General features: G+C 41.9%; 1 protein-coding gene across 1 annotated transcript in view; it reads left to right on the forward strand.

Annotated features, from left to right (window-relative positions):
* JARID2 (jumonji and AT-rich interaction domain containing 2) overlaps positions 1-19,576 on the forward strand; it is a 690,587-nt gene extending 671,011 nt beyond the window's left edge. Inside the window, 1 exon segment of the mRNA XM_053714761.1 lies at positions 17,382-19,576. Within this exon segment, the coding sequence (XP_053570736.1) occupies positions 17,382-17,564 (183 nt within the window). The 3' untranslated portion in view covers positions 17,565-19,576.
* The last annotated feature ends 187 nt before the right edge of the window (positions 19,577-19,763 follow it).

Consider the following 19,763-nt stretch of genomic DNA (forward strand, 5'->3'; position numbering starts at 1 on the left):
AAAGGATTACAGCTCATTCTACTAGAGCGGTAGCTTCCACATGGGCTTTTAAAAATTATGCTTCTGATGAACAGATTTGTAAGGCTGCGACTTGGTCGTCGCTTCATGCCTTTTCAAAATTTTATAAATTTTATACTTTTGCTTCTTTGGAGGCTATTTTTGGGAGAGAGGTTTTGCAAGCAGTGGTGCCTTCCGTTTAGGTTCCTGTCTTTTCCCTCCCTTCATCCGTGTCCTAAAGCTTTGGTATTGGTATCCCACAAGTTAGGATGAATCCTCGTTACGGCTTCAGGTCAAGGGATCCTCAGGCTGTACTGATAGATGTTCTAGCAGTACCCTGATGTGTTTCCACCTTTCCCTCTCCTTCCACGTCTGATTGCCAGAATCAAACAGGAGAGAGCATCAGTGATTTTGATAGCGCCTGCGTTGCCACGCAGGACTTGGTATGCAGACCTGGTGGACATGTCATCCCTTCCACCATGGTCTCTGCCATTGAGACAGGACCTTCTGATTCAAGGTCCATTCAAGCATCCAAATCTAATTTCTCTGCAACTGACTGCTTGGAGATTGAACGCTTGATTCTATCAAAGCGGGGTTTCTCTGAGTCAGTCATAAATACCTTGATTCAGGCTCGAAAGCCTGTTACCAGGAATATTTATCATAAGATATGGCGTACATATCTTTTTTGGTGCGAATCCAAAGGCTTCTCCTGGGGTAAAATCAGGATTCCTAGGATTTTGTCTTTTCTCCAAGAGTGATTGGAGAAAGTATTATCAGCTAGTTCCCTAAAGGGACAGATATCTGCTCTATTTTGTTGCACAAGCGTCTGGCAGATGTTCCAGACGTTCAGAATTTTTGTCAGGCTTTAGTTAGATTTAAGCCTGTGTTTAAACCTATTGCATTCTATAGATATTAAGCTTTTATCTTGGAAAGTTTTGTTCCTAGTTGCTATCTCTTCAGCTCAAAGAGTTTCTGAACTATCTGCATTACAATGTGACTCTCCTTATCTTGTGTTCCATGCTGATAAGGTGGTCTTGCGTACCAAGCCTGGGTTCCTACCTAAGGTTGTTACTAACAGGAATATCAATCAAGAAATTGTTGTTCCTTCTCTGTGTCCTAATCCTTCTTGTAAGAAGGAACGTCTGTTGCACAACTTGGACGTGGTTCGTGCTTTGAAATTTTTTTTTGCAGGCAACCAAAGATTTTCGTCAAACATCTTCTTTGTTGTCTATTCTGGAAAGCATAGGGGTCAAAAGGCTACGGCGACTTCTCTTTCCTTTTGGCTGAAAAGCATCATCCGTTTGGCTTATGAGACTGCTGGACAGCAGCCTCCTGAAAGGATTACAGCTCATTCTACTAGAGCGGTAGCTTCCACATGGGCTTTTAAAAATTATGCTTCTGATGAACAGATTTGTAAGGCTGCGACTTGGTCGTCGCTTCATGCCTTTTCAAAATTTTATAAATTTTATACTTTTGCTTCTTTGGAGGCTATTTTTGGGAGAGAGGTTTTGCAAGCAGTGGTGCCTTCCGTTTAGGTTCCTGTCTTTTCCCTCCCTTCATCCGTGTCCTAAAGCTTTGGTATTGGTATCCCACAAGTTAGGATGAATCCGTGGACTCGGTACATCATGCAAAAGAAAACAAAATGTATGCTTACCTGATAAATTTCTTTATTTTGCGATGTACCGAGTCCACGGCCCGCCCTGTCTATTCAAGACAGATAGTATTTTTTTTATGTAAACTTCAGTCACCTCTGCACCTTATAGTTTCTCCTTTTCTTCCTTGGCCTTCGGTCGAATGACTGGGGGGTGGAGTTAAGGGGGGAGCTATATAGACAACTCTGCTGTGGTGCTCTCTTTGCTACTTCCTGTCAGGAAGGACAACATCCCAAGATAGGATGAAACCGTGGACTCGGTACATCGCAAAAGAAAGAAATTTATCAGGTAAGCATAAATTTTGTTTTCTATTTAAGTTTGCACTTTTACTATCCAGTTTGCGAGAAGTTTTATTGACTCGGGGGGTCCAAAAGTCAATTTTCTTGGAAAGTCAATCAGTCACACAACTGGATTAATTGTTTAAGCCTTTTCTAAGCCTGCAGCAGTCTTTCCTGTACCAGTTTCCACTTCTGAGGTCGTTGGCAAGGTATACAGTTTATTCCTTCTCTAGGGTTCTCAAAGAAGCTTCCAATGCCTGTCAGAAAAGCTGCGGTTTGAGCTTGATTTCCTAAGAGGATGGAGCCATTTCTTCACTGACACATTGTACTACTATTTTGTTAAAGGACAGCATGTCTTTTCATGTTCCTATGCCTAAGAAGTTGGAGTCCTATCACAAAAGGGCATTTCTACAGGCAGGAAATTTATTCCAGCCTGCAGAGAGTGTTTTCCGTGTAGCAGGTGCAGTTACTCTTTGGTGTGACTCTTTATCAGAGATGGTGTTCAGAGAGATTTATCTAGAATAAATTCAGGAATAAATTCAGGATCGTTTGAAGCTAATCAAAGTTGCAAATTCTTTTATTTGCGAAAAAATTATGGACATTATTAATTTGAATGCAAAGAATGTTGATTTAGCGGTACTAGCCAGGCAAACCTTCTAATTAAATTCCTAGTCTGTGGATATGGTGTAGAACAGTAGGCAGTTACTTTCTCCTTTTTTGGTCCAGGATTGGACGCCATTATGTCTACCTGACCAGGTGATGAGACCGGAAAGTCTTTGTTCCTCTTGTCAGTCCAGACACCAAAAACCTTGCCACCATGTACTCAGAAATCAGATTCTTCCAAGTCCTCCTGGAAGCCAAGAACTTCTTGGAATAAGTTTTAGCAGACAAATAATTTATCTCTGTCAGCATGAAGGCACGACCTCCAGTCCAGCTATTAGCCTGGTAGGGGGCAGATTAAGCCTATTTAACCCGGCCTGTTTGGTATCTCTAGATACTCATTATAGTATCTGAGTGTTACAGAATAAGTTTTTTTGAATACGGCTACCTCAGGGAAGGTTTATTCTGTCTCATATTCCCAAGAATCCATTAGTGGCAGATACCGTTTTTCTTGAGTACAGGATCTGGAACTCTCAGGCGGAACAAGGCCTCGGCTACGATCTAATCTTAAATCTCTTAACAATGTTCTGAGGTTACATACTATCAAAATGGAAATAATTCTAATTATTTTGCCATTGGTTCAGCAGGGTCATTTATTGACCATAATCGATCCGAAGAGCGCATAGCTTCATTTTTTAATTTACGGAAATTTTCTTAAATTCTTCAAGTTGTGTTTCTGCTGAGACTCTTTCAGTTTGTGGCACATCCTTTTGGTCTGATGTCGGCTACCAAAGTGTTTAAAACTACCATGAATCAGTTTTAAAAGTCCATGGGTAGTAGATCTTTAAATATCCATGGATTGAAAGACTTTAAATATATTTTGATCTGTCAGTTGCTCAGTGCATATAACTTGTAGGTTTGCTGGTGGCGGCTTCAGCTGACATTTCCTTTGCATCTAAAGGGGAGGAGAGTCCACGGCTTCATTCATTACTGTTGGGAATTAAGAACCTGGCCACCAGGAGGAGGCAAAGACACCCCAGCCAAAGGCTCAAATACCTCCCCCACTTCCCTCATCCCCCAATCATTCTTTGCCTTTCGTCACAGGAGGATGGCAGAGAAGTGCCGAAGATTGGAGTAGTCTCTTATGGAGGGTAGTACTCTTCGCATTGGGACTGGAGTTTTAAGTAGTCCTGTCAGCCTCTCAGTGAGAGCCTGGGCAAAAGTTAGAGTCAGGAGATGCAGGGAAAGTCTTTCTGCGAAACCATCCCGACTCATATTAACAGCTCCACAAGCAATCGGCGTTGACAAGTTTTGCTGCCTGCTTTTTACTCAAGTTCATGTCAGGAGTGAGGCTACTAACCTGTCACACTTGAAGGGCCGTGTTCCTGTTCCATGGCGTAGATTCTGGTAAGATTGTTCCTTTTTTTATTACATAATGATAACACGGAAGACAGGGTCACAGTGTGACGCCATTTATCTTTAAAGAATCAAGGGTTAATATTCCTGGAAAGGGGATTATTAAATAGGGGGGGGGTTACTGTTTATTATGTCATTGCTCCGTTGTGTGAGATGAGGCTCTGGCAATGTGTGGAACTTTCGGGTGACTTACAGGAATATTGCGGAGCCCTTTTTTTTGCGTGTTTTCTCCTTAGGCAGGGGCGGTCCTCCCAGGCACTCCATGTGACCGGGTGTAGCTGTCTCTCTTCCTCTGTTGATCTGTGGTGCAGGAGACTAAACGGTTTCTGTAGTCCGGGTCATTGAAGGTAATGATTGCCTCGGCCATTGGAGGTTATAAAGGTGCCTATTTATTAAGTTAATATAGTCTGTAATAACAGCGCATGCTATGGAGGACTCCATAGCCGCGGTTGTCGGAGCTGCAACATATTGGTGTAAATCCCTGTGGGAAATGGTAGAGAGGGAGACGTCCATCGACGAGATACAGGATAAAATTAAGGTGCTGAAGGTCGCCAATTCTTTCATCTGCGATGCCAATATGCTAATTATTCGCCTGGACGCTAAGGTGTCATATTTTTCCATTTAGCTCGCAGGGCTCTGTGGCTAAAGTCTTGGTCTGCGGACATAACTTCTAAGTCGAGGCTTTTGTTCCTTCCTTTTCAAGGAAAGATTCTGTTCGGTCCAGGATTGGATTTGATCATATCCACGGTTACAGGAAGCAAGGGAGCTTTCCTACTGCAGGATAAGAAGGCTAAGCCTAAAGGATCTACTTTTCGTCCCTTTCGTGCGGACAAGGCCCAGCGCCAGCAGCCCTCTGTGAAAGCGGACCAGTCCAAGGGAACTTTGAAGCCAGCTTATTCTTGGAACAAGTTTAAGCAGAGCAAGAAGCCCGCTGAGATAAAATCGGCATGAAGGGGCGGCCCCCGACCTGTCTCCGGACCAAGTAGGGGGCAGATTATCTCTCTTCTCAGTGGTTACAGGACATTCAGGACCCTTGGGTTCTGGAGGTTGTCGCCCAGTGGTAGATTTCTACTGTCAAACCTATCTTCAAGACCAGAAAGGAGAGAGGCCTTTCTAGAGTGTGTGAGGGATCTCTCCTCTCTCTGCGTTATTGTACCAGTACCACTAGCAGAAAGGGGTCTAGGGTACTATTGAAATCTTTTTTGGGTTCCAAAGAAGGAGGGCACGTTTCACCCGATTCTGGACCTAAAGTGTTTAAACAAGTTTTTGTGTTCCATCGTTCAAAATGGAAACAATCAAATCTATTATATCCCTAGTTTAAGAGGGACAGTTCATGACAACTATAGACTTGAAGGACGCTTACCTTCATGTGCCAATCCACAGGGACCACTTCAAGTTCCTAAGATTTGCTTTTCTGGACCAACACTTCCAGTTTGTGGCCCTCCCCTTTGGTCTGGCGACGACCCCGAGAGTCTTCACAAAGGTTCTGGGGGCGCTACTTGCGGTGGCCAGAGCCAGAGGCATTGCTGTGGCTCCCTATCTGGACGACATACTAGACCAGGCGCCGTCGCTCAGTCTTGCAGAGGATCATTCAAGGGCTCTTCTTCTTTTGCTCCAATCTCACGGTTGGAAGATCAACTCAGGAAAGAGTTCCCTGGTTCCCAGCAACAGGGTGGAGTTCCTGGGCACGATAATAGACTCTGTCCATGAAAATACTTCTCACAGACCATCGACGCAGGAAGATTGCGTCCTCTTGTCTTGCCCTTCAGTCATCCTCTTGTCTTGCCCTTCAGTCGTCCTCAAGCCCCTCGGTGGCTCAGTGTATGGAAGTGTACGGACTCAAGGTTTCCAGCATAGACGTCATTCCATTCGGCAGGTTCCATCTCAGGCCTCTTCAATTGTGCATGTTGAGACAGTGGAACGGCGATCATTCAGATCTATCACAGCAGATATCCATGGATGCTCGGACTCGGATCTCCCTCTCTTGGTTGATTCGTCCGGAGCAGCTGTCCATGGGGACATCCTTCTTGAGACCGTCCTGGGAGATTGTGACCACGGACGCGAGTCTGGCAGGATGGGGAGCTGTTTGGGGTGCCAGGATGGCACAAGGAAAATGGTCCCAGGAGGAGTTTCTCCTTCCGATAAATATTCTGAAACTCCGAGCAATCTACAATGCTCTGAAGGCATGCCCTCCTCTGGGGTCGTTAAGCTTCATCAGATTCCAGACCGACAACATTACCTCGATGGCTTACATTAACCATCAGGGGAGTATGAGGAGCTCCCTAGCCATGAGGGAGGTGTCTTGGATCTTGGAGTGGGCGGAGTCCCACAGCTGCTCTCTCTCAGCGATTCACATTCCAGGTGTGGAAAACTGGGAAGCAGACTTTCTCAGCAGGCAATCCTACAATCTGCAGGAGTGGTTTCTTGACCCTGAAGTGTTTGCGGAGATTTGTCTCAGGTGGGAAACACTGGAGATAGATCTCATGGTGTCCAGACTCAATTGCAAGCTACCCCGATACGGGTCGAGATCCAGGGATCCCCAGGCAGAGCTGATAGATGCCTTAGTGGTGCCTTGGGGGTTCAGCCTTGCTTATGTTTTTCCACCATTACCACTTCTACCTCGTGTAGTGGCACGCATCAAACAGGAGTGAGCTTCGGCCATTCTGATTGCTCCATCGTGGCCGCGGAGGACATGGTTTGCGTATTTTGTGGGGATGTCATCCTCTACGCCGTGGAGGTTACCCTGTTGCAGGGATCTGCTGGAACAGGGCCCCTTTCAACATCAAAATCTCTATTCTCTGAGGCTGACTGCGTGGAGATTGAACGCCTAGTCTTGGCCAAGTGAGGCTTTTCTGAAAGTGTGATTGATACTTTAATTCAGGCAAGGAAGTCAGTCACTCGTCGTATCTACCATAAGGTGCGGAGGTCTTACTTGTCCTGGTGTGAGAAGCATGGATATCCTTGTCAGATGGTGAAGGTATCCAGGATTCTGTCCTTTCTCCAGGATAGTTTGGAGAAGGTCTTGCCGCCAGTTCCTTAAAGGGACAGATTTCTGCGTTCTCAGTCTTGTTGCATAGGAGACTCGCTGAGCTCCCTGACATCCAGTCTTTTGTTCAGGCTCTGTCTAGAATCAGGCCTGTCTTTAGACAGTCTGCTCCCCCATGGAGCTTAAACTTGGTTCTTAAGGTATTGCAGAAGGTTTCATTTGAGCCTATGCATTCCATTGACATTAAGATTCTGTCCTTGGAGGTTCTCTTCCTGTTGTCTATTGCATCGGCACGCAGAGCATCTGAACTGGCTGCCTTGCAATGTGAGCCTCCTTATCTGATTTTTCATGCGTATAAGGCTGTGCTTCGCACTGGTTTGGGGTTTATTCCCAAGGTGGTGTCTAACCGTAACATCAATCAGGAAATAGTGGTTCCTTCTGTGTGTCCTAACCCTTCTTCTTCTAAGGAGAGGTTACTTCATAATCTGGATGTGGTTCGTGCCCTGAAGTTCTATCTTCAGGCTACGAAGGATTTCGGACAGTCTACATCTCTTTTTGTGGTGTATTCAGGGAAGTGCAAGGGGCAGAAAGCCTCTTCTACTTCTTTGTCCTTTTGGTTGAGGAGATTGATTCGCTTGGCCTATGAGACAGTGGGACATAAGCCTCCTCAGAGGATCACGGCTCATTCAACTAGAGCTGTGGCCTCGTCTTGGGCCTTCAAGAATGCGGCCTTTATGGAGCAAATTTGTAATGCGGCTACCTGGTCCTCCTTACACACTTTCACAAAGTTTTTCAAATTTGACGTTTTTGCTTTTGCGGATAAAAGGGAGAAAGGTTTTGCAGGCTGTGGTGCCCTCAGATTAGGGTCTTCCTTTTCCCTCCTGGTTTCATTCAGTGTCCTCTAGAGTTTGGGTATATGTTCCCAACAGTAATGAATGAAGCTGTGGACTCTCTTCCCCTTTAGATGGAAAACATAAATTATGCTTACCTGATAACTTAATTTCCATCGAGGGGAGGAGAGTCCACGGCTCCTGCCCCTATCTCTGATGGGCGGACCTAAATTTAATCATCTTCCGGCACCATTTATACCCTGATATTTCTCCTACTGTTCCTTGTTCCCTTGGGAGAATGACTGGGGGATGAGGGAAGTGGGGGAGGTATTTAAACGTTTGTCTGGGGTGTCTTTGTCTCCTCCTGGTGGCCAGGTTCTTAATTCCCAACAGTAATGAATAAAGCAGTGGACTCTCCTCCCCTCAATGGAAATGAAATTATCAGGTAAGCATAATTTATGTTTTTGTAAGGTTTTTCTTGCGTGCTCTACAGCATTGTATGCGCATGCAGTGGAATTAAAATTATACAGGCTTGTTTCAGCTGATTTGTCTAGATTACAAAACAAGACAATTTATTTCCTGGTGGCTATTTCACAGGTTTCTGATTTTGGGAGCATCTTTTCTATTTTGGACTGCCGTTTTAATCGACGCTAGTTTTGCAGGATGTAAAGTTATCCGAGTGTCTCAGACGGTGCAAGGAGTTTCGGTTCCTTGGGAGGCAAGGTTTTCATCCAATGGTCTAGAACTCCGGGTGATTTTCTGGGCTCTTCTGAGTTGGCTCCACTTCCAGCATGAGTCTTATCTCGGTTTTTCATTCCGATATGTCACGGTAGTGGCTTATGTCAATTATCTGTGGGGAACTAAGAGTTCTCACTGATGTAGGAGTCTGTCTTGCATTCTTACCGGGGCAGATAGCAATCATTGTATCCTTTTTGCCATTCCTTATGGGGGTTTACAGTGAGGATGCAGATTTCCTTAGTCGTCTGACTTGGGGGAATGGTCTTTCAACCAGGAAATTTTTGTTCGGATAGTAGCGCTTTGGGAGTTGCTAGATTTCGACATGATGGCTTCTCGCTGACATCCTCAAGCTTTTCTGTTCTGTGCGGTTCTATTAGATGCGCTATTGGTCCTTTCGTCTGATCTACCTGTTTCTACCATTTTTCCTCGAGTGATCGTTCATCCAGCAGGAGAAAGTTCCAGTCATCATCATTGCGCCAGCTTGGACTCGCAGGTCCTGGTATGCAGGCTTACTTCAGATGTCCAGATCTCAGTCCTGGATTCTTCCTTTGCAGAAAGATCTTCTGATTTTGTGTTTTTGTTTTTTTCTTGCATCCAGATCTCAAAGAGCTAAATTTGGTGGCGTGGAGATTGAACGTTTATTTTTACGTCAAAGAGGCTTTTTTCGGACTCTGTTGTAGTCACTCTCTTTCAGGCGAAGATATTAGTCTCTGTAAAAAATTATTATTAGGTATGGAAAGCTTTTCTTTTTTGGGGTGACTCCAGAAGTTTTCTTTGGGATTATTTTTGAATTTCTAAATTTTGTAATTTCTTCCGACTTGTCTAAATAATTGTTTATCTGCCTATTTCTTGAAGGGTCAGATTTAGTTGTTTTTTTTTTTCGTTTCCATAAAGGACTTATTACTAGCTGGCTTGATATTCAATCCCTTATGCAAGCCCTTATCAAAGATTTTTCTAGTGGTTAAGCCAGTTTCTCACCCGTGGAGTCTCAATTTAGCTTTGAGGTTATTGCAAGTTCATCATTTTGAGCCTATGCATAAGTTGGATATTCAGCTTTTGTCATAGTAAGTATTATTTCTTTCCTAAGGTATGGTGAGTCCACGACTTCATCAATTACTGTTGGGAATACCACTCCTTGCCAGCAGGAGGAGGCAAAGAGCACCACAGAAAAGCTGTTAAGTATCACAGCAATAAATATCCCTAATGTAAACATCGATTTCTATGTCTCTAAAAATACTTGCAACATTTGTTGAAATTCTTCCACTTTGGCCACAGAAACAATTACTTAGATAACTAGCAGTAGAATCACACTATATGATTTGATGTTCCCAAGAGTACTGCATCAGTGCCATTTTTTATCTCAGAAATGTATGTTCTCTATCACAGATATCAACAATTTTTGAGTTCCAGAACTTTGAAAGTCCAAGTCTCTGCTATCTCTACTATTACTAGAATTACTTAACCAAAACAAAGGCTTTGGCCATGAATTTTTCAGGCTGTGGCTGACATCCATCCATTAAAAAAATCTACTGTGTTTCCTTGTGATCTAACCTGGAGGAAAACAAATTGATTGTTTTCTCCCTGGTGAGTATAAGCTGGGTGAGTCAAGATAACTAGAAATTAAATCCAAAATAAAACATTTCTATATCTTGCCTCATTACCCCAACTAATACTCACCATAATACTTTCCATTGTTATCCATCTTGTTCTTTATAGGTTCATTATAGGATAGCCACATATGTTGGGGGGTTGGTCATTTTTGTCTAACCCCCCCCACCCACACACACACACACACACACACACATACAATTTTTTAATAATCTCACTTGCTTGTATTTCAGAACCAAGATGTAGATGTAATAGAATGTCTTAAGTTAATGCACTAACACATTGTGTGGGGAAAAATCTAGTTATTTCCAAAATCCACAATTACATAGTATTAAGTAATCAAACGTCTTACTGTCTTTAAAGGTAAATTCAACAGTTTTATGCTTGGGCTGCCACATCATATGGTTTAATTTAATTACAGGTTAATATAAAAGCAAACATAATAACTGTAACATAAATAGGGGACTACCTAAACCTTTAGTATATGAAATTAATTTAAATTATACATATTAGTGGAGGGTGTGCGTATACTTCATACAGCAAAGGTGTCTTTTTTTTATTATTGATTTATTTTATAGGAGCCACATGGATATTGTATGTTACTTGCGAGGCCTGTGAACAATTTTTACAGGATAGTCGTTTTTTTTGTGTGTGCATGTGTGATTTTTAAATAATAATTTATCAACCTAAATATAGACCCAGAAACGTATACAATTGGTCCACAAAGATAAAAAAAAGGTTTACACTCTGATGCAAAGTAGGAAAAATAGGAGTATAGTGAACATTACAAACCCAAATGTTAGCTAGCGCAAATTCGTTCTTCAGGCTACTTTCTGTGTAGTGCCATGTCAGATCACTAGAGGGAGCCTTTTTAATTTTAACTTGACTTAAAGGGACAGTCAACACCAGAATTTTTGTTGTTTTAAAAGATAGATAATCCCTTTATTACCCATTCCCCAGTTTTGCATAACCAACACAGTTATATTAATACACTTTTTACCTCTGTGATTAAATTGTATGTAAGCATCTTCTGACAGCCACCTGATCACATGACTTTTTATTTATTATCTATTGACTTGCATTTTAGCCAATTAGTGCAGTGTCTGCCACAACCCACGGGCGTGATCACAATGTTATCTATATGGTTTACATGAACTAGCTTTTCCCTGTGAAAAGCAAATAAAAAAGCATGTGATAAGAGGCGGCCTTCAAGGCCTTAGAAATCATATGAGCCTTTCTAGATTTAGCTTTCAACCAAGAGAACAAAGCAAAATTGGTGATAAAAGTATAGTGGAAAGTTGTTTTAAATTACATGCCCTATTTGAAACATGAGGGTTTTTTTTTGTTTTGTTTTTTTACTTGACTGTCCCTTTAAGGAAGATGTTCCTTGAGCCACTGTCTTATAATAAAAATCAATTCATTTATAATGTGCTTCCAAATTCCTTAGCACTGGAACAAATGTGGATTCCTTGCAGATTATTGATGGATATTAGTCCTATTTCAACATATTTTCTTCTGTTAAGTGTGATCAGTCCACGGGTCATCATTACTTCTGGGATATTACTCCTCCCCAACAGGAAGTGCAAGAGGATTCACCCAGCAGAGCTGCATATAGCTCCTCCCCTCTATGTCACTCCCAGTCATTCTCTTGCACCCAACGACTAGATAGGATGTGTGAGAGGACTATGGTGATTATACTTAGTTTTATATCTTCAATCAAAAGTTTGTTATTTTAAAATAGCACCGGAGTGTGTTATTACCTCTCTGGCAGAGTTTGAAGAAGAATCTACCAGAGTTTTTGCTATGATTTTAGCCGGAGTAGTTAAGATCATATTGCTGTTTCTCGGCCATCTGAGGAGAGGTAAACTTCAGATCAGGGGACAGCGGGCAGATGAATCTGCATAAAGGTATGTAGCAGCTTTTATTTTCTGACAATGGAATTGATGAGAAAATCCTGCCATACCGATATAATGTCATGTATGTATACTTTACACTTCAGTATTCTGGGGAACGGTACTTCACTAGAATTACACTGTAAGAAGTACATAAAGCTGTTTAATAACTAGAAATTATGTTTAACGTTTTTGCTGGAATGTAAAATCGTTTTCATTTGCTGAGGTACTGAGTGAATAAATGTTTTGGGCACTATTTTTCCACTTGGCAGTTGCTTAATCTTTTTTCTGACAGTTTCTGTTCTCTCTCACTGCTGTGTGTGAGGGGGAGGGGCCGTTTTTTGGCGCTTTTGCTACGCATCAGATATTTCAGTCAGCAGCTCATTGTATTTCCTGCATGATCCGGTTCATCTCTACAGAGCTCAGGGGTCTTCAAAACTTATTTTGAGGGAGGTAATTTCTCTCAGCAGAGCTGTGAGAATTATAGTTGACTGAGACAAAAAACGTTTATTCTGTAATTTGTTTCCTGCTTTCAGAATTTGTTATCTTTGCTAATGGGATCACCAAACAACGAGGGGAGAGTTATGCCGACTAACTCGCCTCACGTGTCAGTACCTGCATCTCCCGCTCGGGAGGTGCGTGATATTGTAGCGCCGAGTACATCTGGGCGGCCATTACAAATCACATTACAGGATATGGCTACTGTTATGACTGAAGTTTTGGCTAAATTACCAGAACTAAGAGGTAAGCGTGATCACTCTGGGGTGAGAACAGAGTGTGCTGATAATATTAGGGCCATGTCAGACACTGCGTCACAGGTGGCAGAACATGAGGACGGAGAACTTCATTCTGTGGGTGACGGTTCTGATCCAAACAGACTGGATTCAGATATTTCAAATTTTAAATTTAAACTGGAAAACCTCTGTGTATTACTAGGGGAGGTGTTAGCGGCTCTGAATGATTGTAACACAGTTGCAATACCAGAGAAAATGTGTAGGTTGGATAAATATTTTGCGGTACCGGCGAGTACTGAGGTTTTTCCTATACCTAAGAGACTTACTGAAATTGTTACTAAGGAGTGGGATAGACCCGGTGTGCCGTTCTCACCCCCTCCGATATTTAGAAAAATGTTTCCAATAGACGCCACCACACGGGACTTATGGCAAACGGTCCCTAAGGTGGAGGGAGCAGTTTCTACTTTAGCTAAGCGTACCACTATCCCGGTGGAGGATAGCTGTGCTTTTTCAGATCCAATGGATAAAAAATTAGAGGGTTACCTTAAGAAAATGTTTGTTCAACAAGGTTTTATATTGCAACCCCTTGCATGCATTGCGCCGATCACGGCTGCAGCGGCATTCTGGATTGAGTCTCTGGAAGAGAACATTAGTTCAGCTACTCTGGACGACATTACGGACAGGCTTAGAGTCCTTAAACTAGCTAATTCATTCATTTCGGAGGCCGTAGTACATCTTACTAAACTTACGGCGAAGAATTCAGGATTCGCCATTCAGGCACGCAGGGCGCTGTGGCTAAAATCCTGGTCAGCTGATGTTACTTCTAAGTCTAAATTGCTTAATATACCTTTCAAAGGGCAGACCTTATTCGGGCCCGGGTTGAAAGAGATTATCGCTGACATTACAGGAGGTAAAGGCCATGCCCTGCCTCAGGACAAAGCCAAAGCTAAGGCTAGACAGTCTAATTTTCGTTCCTTTCGTAATTTCAAAGCAGGAGCAGCATCAACTTCCTCTGCACCAAAACAGGAAGGAGCTGTTGCTCGCTACAGACAAGGCTGGAAACCTAACCAGTCCTGGAACAAGGGCAAGCAGACCAGGAAACCTGCTGCTGCCCCTAAAACAGCATGAATTGAGGGCCCCCGATCCGGGATCGGATCTAGTGGGGGGCAGACTTTCTCTCTTCGCCCAGGCTTGGGCAAGAGATGTCCAGGATCCCTGGGCGCTAGAGATAATATCTCAGGGATACCTTCTGGACTTCAAATACTCTCCTCCAAGAGAGAGATTTCATCTGTCAAGGTTGTCAACAATCCAGACAAAGAAAGAGGCGTTTCTACGCTGCGTACAAGAGCTCTTGTTAATGGGAGTAATCCATCCAGTTCCACGATCGGAACAGGGACAGGGGTTTTACTCAAATCTGTTTGTGGTTCCCAAAAAAGAGGGAACTTTCAGACCAATCCTGGACTTAAAGATCCTAAACAAATTCCTAAGAGTTCCATCGTTCAAGATGGAGACTATTCAGACAATTTTACCTATGATCCAAGAGGGTCAGTACATGACCACTGTAGATTTAAAAGATGCTTACCTTCACATACCGATTCACAAAGATCATTACCGGTACCTAAGGTTTGCCTTCCTAGACAGGCATTACCAGTTTGTGGCTCTTCCATTCGGATTGGCTACAGCTCCAAGAATCTTCACAAAGGTTCTGGGTGCTCTTCTGGCGGTACTAAGACCGCGGGGAATCTCGGTAGCTCCATACCTAGACGACATTCTGATACAAGCTTCAAGCTTTCAAACTGCCAAGTCTCATACAGAGTTAGTACTGGCATTTCTAAGGTCACATGGATGGAAGGTGAACGAAAAGAAAAGTTCACTCGTTCCACTCACAAGAGTTCCCTTCCTGGGGACTCTTATAGATTCTGTAGAAATGAAGATTTACCTGACAGAGGACAGGCTAACAAGACTTCAAAGTGCTTGCCGCACCCTTCATTCCATTCAACACCCGTCAGTGGCTCAATGCATGGAGGTAATCGGCTTAATGGTAGCGGCAATGGACATAGTACCCTTTGCACGCTTACACCTCAGACCACTGCAACTGTGCATGCTAAGTCAGTGGAATGGGGATTACTCAGACTTATCCCCTTCTCTGAATCTGGATCAAGAGACCAGAAATTCTCTTCTATGGTGGCTTTCTCGGCCACATCTGTCCAGGGGGATGCCATTCAGCAGACCAGACTGGACAATTGTAACAACAGACGCCAGCCTTCTAGGTTGGGGTGCCGTCTGGAATTCTCTGAAGGCTCAGGGACAATGGAGTCAGGAGGAGAGTCTCCTGCCAATAAACATTCTGGAATTGAGAGCAGTTCTCAATGCCCTCCTGGCTTGGCCCCAGTTGACAACTCGGGGGTTCATCAGGTTTCAGTCGGACAACATCACGACTGTAGCTTACATCAACCATCAGGGAGGGACAAGAAGCTCCCTAGCTATGATGGAAGTATCAAAGATAATTCGCTGGGCAGAGTCTCACTCTTGCCACCTGTCAGCAATCCACATCCCGGGAGTGGAGAACTGGGAGGCGGATTTCTTAAGTCGTCAGACTTTTCATCCGGGGGAGTGGGAACTCCATCCGGAGGTCTTTGCCCAAATACTTCGACGTTGGGGCAAACCAGAGATAGATCTCATGGCGTCTCGACAGAACGCCAAGCTTCCTCGTTACGGGTCCAGATCCAGGAGCAGTCCTGATAGATGCCCTGACAGCACCTTGGGACTTCAGGATGGCTTACGTGTTTCCACCCTTCCCGATGCTTCCTCGATTGATTGCCAGAATCAAACAAGAGAGAGCATCAGTGATTCTAATAGCACCTGCGTGGCCACGCAGGACTTGGTATGCAGACCTGGTGGACATGTCATCCTGTCCACCTTGGTCTCTACCTCTGAAACAGGACCTTCTGATACAGGGTCCCTTCAAACATCAAAATCTAACTTCTCTGAAGCTGACTGCTTGGAAATTGAACGCTTGATTTTATCAAGACGTGGGTTTTCTGAGTCAGTTGTTGATACCTTAATACAGGCTAGGAAACCTGTTACCAGAAGATTTACCATAAGATATGGCGTAAATACCTATATTGGTGTGAATCCAAAGGTTACTCTTGGAGTAAGGTTAGGATTCCTAGGATATTGTCTTTTCTACAAGAAGGTTTAGAAAAGGGTTTATCTGCTAGTTCATTAAAGGGACAGATCTCAGCTCTGTCCATTCTGTTACACAAACGTCTGTCAGAAGTTCCTGACGTCCAGGCTTTTTGTCAGGCTTTGGCCAGGATTAAGCCTGTGTTTAAAACTGTTGCTCCACCATGGAGTTTAAACCTGGTTCTTAATGTTTTATAGGGCGTTCCGTTTGAACCCCTTCATTCCATTGATATAAAGTTGTTATCTTGGAAAGTTCTATTTTTAATGGCTATTTCCTCGGCTCGAAGAGTCTCTGAATTATCAGCCTTACATTGTGATTCTCCTTATTTGATTTTTCATTCGGATAAGGTAGTTCTGCGTACTAAACCTGGGTTCTTACCTAAGGTAGTTACTAACAGGAATATCAATCAAGAGATTGTTGTTCCTTCTTTGTGCCCAAATCCTTCTTCGAAGAAGGAACGTCTACTGCACAACCTGGATGTAGTCTGTGCTCTAAAATTTTACTTACAGGCAACTAAGGAATTTCGACAAACGTCTTCTCTGTTTGTCGTTTACTCTGGGCAGAGGAGAGGTCAAAAAGCTTCTGCTACCTCTCTTTCTTTTTGGCTTCATAGCATAATTCGTTTAGCTTATGAGACTGCTGGACAGCAGCCTCCTGAAAGAATTACAGCTCATTCTACTAGAGCTGTGACTTCCACTTGGGCCTTCAAGAATGAGGCCTCTGTTGAGCAGATTTGCAAGGCTGCAACTTGGTCTTCGCTTCATACTTTTTCCAAATTTTACAAATTTGACACTTTTGCTTCATCGGAGGCTATTTTTGGGAGAAAGGTTCTTCAGGCAGTGGTTCCTTCTGTATAAAGAGCCTGCCTATCCCTCCCATCATCCGTGTACTTTTGCTTTGGTATTGGTATCCCAGAAGTAATGATGACCCGTGGACTGATCACACTTAACAGAAGAAAACATAATTTATGCTTACCTGATAAATTCCTTTCTTCTGTAGTGTGATCAGTCCACGGCCCGCCCTGTTTTTAAGGCAGGTAAATATTTTTTAATTTATACTCCAGTCACCACTTCACCCTTGGCTTTTCCTTTCTCGTTGGTCCTTGGTCGAATGACTGGGAGTGACGTAGAGGGGAGGAGCTATATGCAGCTCTGCTGGGTGAATCCTCTTGCACTTCCTGTTGGGGAGGAGTAATATCCCAGAAGTAATGATGACCCGTGGACTGATCACACTACAGAAGAAAGGAATTTATCAGGTAAGCATAAATTATGTTTTTCAGTATGACATGTTGACCCATGGAGTAATTTCTGATATCTCGTACCATATAGTAATCAGTTTAACTCCCTTCTGTATGGTAGCTACCATGTAGAAATACAGAAAAAAAAAACAACCGCACTGACCATAATATAATCAATAATAATAACAGAATATGTTAATAGCACCATTCTCTTTCTTCTCTACAGGAGCAGATAATCAGCCTAGTCAATCAGATTTGTGGGAAAGCCTCTGGTAGAAATTGCAGTAATGAGAACTGTCCAATAAAGACTACACCAAAAAGAGGACCAAGGAAAAGAGCCACGCTTGATGTGCCAACATCCAGATTTTCATCATCAAATATGTCCAAAATGACTTCAGTTTCATCATGAAGATGCCAACACTCTCATTTTTCCAATTCTATAAATATATATATATATATATATTTTTTTTGTAATTATACCCTAGTTTGGAGTACTTGCTGTAGAATGCAGGCTGTCTTTGCACTAGCTCTAAGAAGATTTTTTTTTTCTTCTGGTTTTAGAGAAGTTTGTTTTAGCATTAAACTGTTGAATTTTTTTCTTTTTTTTTTGTATTTAGACACTGCAGTCAGATTTTTGAAGCTGCAGAATAGTTTTATGACAGTCTAAAGGGGATTATAAAATATTTTTTTATTTTATTTCTGCTACCCCCTGTGACTGAATAACAACAAAAAGCCTTACGACAACACACATGAAAGAGGCTTTTAAACCATTTTTGATAAGTTGATGTGTTTTTGTATTTCTTTATCCAGTCAAGGGAGCAGTTTTTTCTAGAAAGATTTCAAAACTTGAACGATCCTGCTTTTACTTGGCTATGTTTCTTTCTGTCACGTGCAAGATGAGTTTTGTATTTTTTTTTAAATTGGGTATATAAATATATAAGAAAAAATAGAGGATGGTTTTGGCAGCTGAAGATACTTTTTTTTTTTTTATATATATATTTTTTTTTTTAGAAAAACCAGATGCAGAATGCTGAGATTTGAAAAAAAGGTTCTCTCCTACCAGCACATCTCTATGCATCTGTTAAAGGAGAAGATGAACTATCAAAGAACTCAAGCAATGCCTCTCTGGCAAAAGTTGTTTTAAGGTTGGGGGTGGGTGGGAATAAAAACTGTGCCTGATTTCATAAGGAATCCATTCTGTTATTTTTTGGTGCTGTTGGCTACTTTAACACAAAAAAAGAAAACTTCAATAGCATCCTTTTGAAAGAAAGGAAAAAAAAAAAGAAATATAAAGTATATATATATATATATATACATATATAAAATGAGTGAAGCCGAAAGTGCTTCTTTGTCATAGATGTGCAATGTTTCTTACATTCCATTTTCATTCCACTGCTGTCTCAACACATCACACAATCAGCATTAATATATAAGCATATAATGTTTTTATTCTATTGTTTTTTTAATATGCACCCTCAGTTTTCAAGCATCTTGCAATGATTTTGTTTTTTTCTGGTTTCTACGGCTAAGTTGGACTTCCTTTAATGACCACCTTTTAGAGCCACTAGGTGTATAATGTTTGTTGTTGCTGTTGTTTTTTTGTTTTTCATCATGAATGTGAAAATGAATTTCCTCTTGTCTCATTTTTTTATTTTTACTCTCTTCAGAAGAGGCAAACCAACAAATACAGATCATAAACCTTTTTGTACATATGCCTGTAAATTGTTTTAAATACTTGAGCCTTCTTTTGGGGATTGGGGTGGACAGGGGACGGTGAGAAGACAAGATGAAGAAAAAGCCTTACATTTCAGTTTCTTCATCCGATAGTTTGATGCTTACAGGGTTTTCTTGTAACATTTATACAAGTGCTGCTTACATCACTGAACAACTAAAAAAAATATTTGGATTTTTATTTTTGCCCCCCTTTTTCTGGTTGTTTGTATGCGTGGGATTAAAGAAAAAAAGGGAAACTGTTTTCATAAATTGTTCTCTGTTTCATGATTGAAAGAAATAATAAAAAAAAGATAAAAAAAATGTAGCTACCCATATTGCACTGAACTCACCAGTGGTAACTATTGGGAGAGTCCTTTAATACAGTTTGTTGGTTGTTGTTTCAGAAGACTGAGCTGTTATTTTTTTTTTTTTTATTTTTTTTTTTTAATATTTAACAATAACATAAACAGAGTCAAGTGTTTTTTCAAATGTGGTTGTCCAGTTTTATGGCCTTGCTGTGTACTTTTTCCCTCTTGACAGTAAACTTCTATGACTACGGCTTACAGGTTGACATTTAATTTATTAGCACTGCTCTGCTCTCTTTCCTTGTGGGGGAAAGATTCCATGTTGTTTATTGCCAGTTTTGTTTACTTTTCAGGTTTGTACAACAAGGTTTAATAATAAATAAAAATAAATTTTTTGAATATAGACTTGTTTGTTCTAGATTACATTACTCCTTAAAAAAGCTAGGAAAATAGATGTATTCAAAAGAAGGTCAACCTGATTGTAAGGGGTAATTTTTAGGGCTGGACACACCTTATAACCAATAAGTATTCTAAACCTCAGCTAGAGCAGAGCATTGCACCTGATATGAGATCTCGGGAACACTGCCAGA

Source organism: Bombina bombina, chromosome 5, assembly GCF_027579735.1.
Source record: "Bombina bombina isolate aBomBom1 chromosome 5, aBomBom1.pri, whole genome shotgun sequence".
Taxonomy (NCBI): Eukaryota; Metazoa; Chordata; class Amphibia; order Anura; family Bombinatoridae; genus Bombina; species Bombina bombina.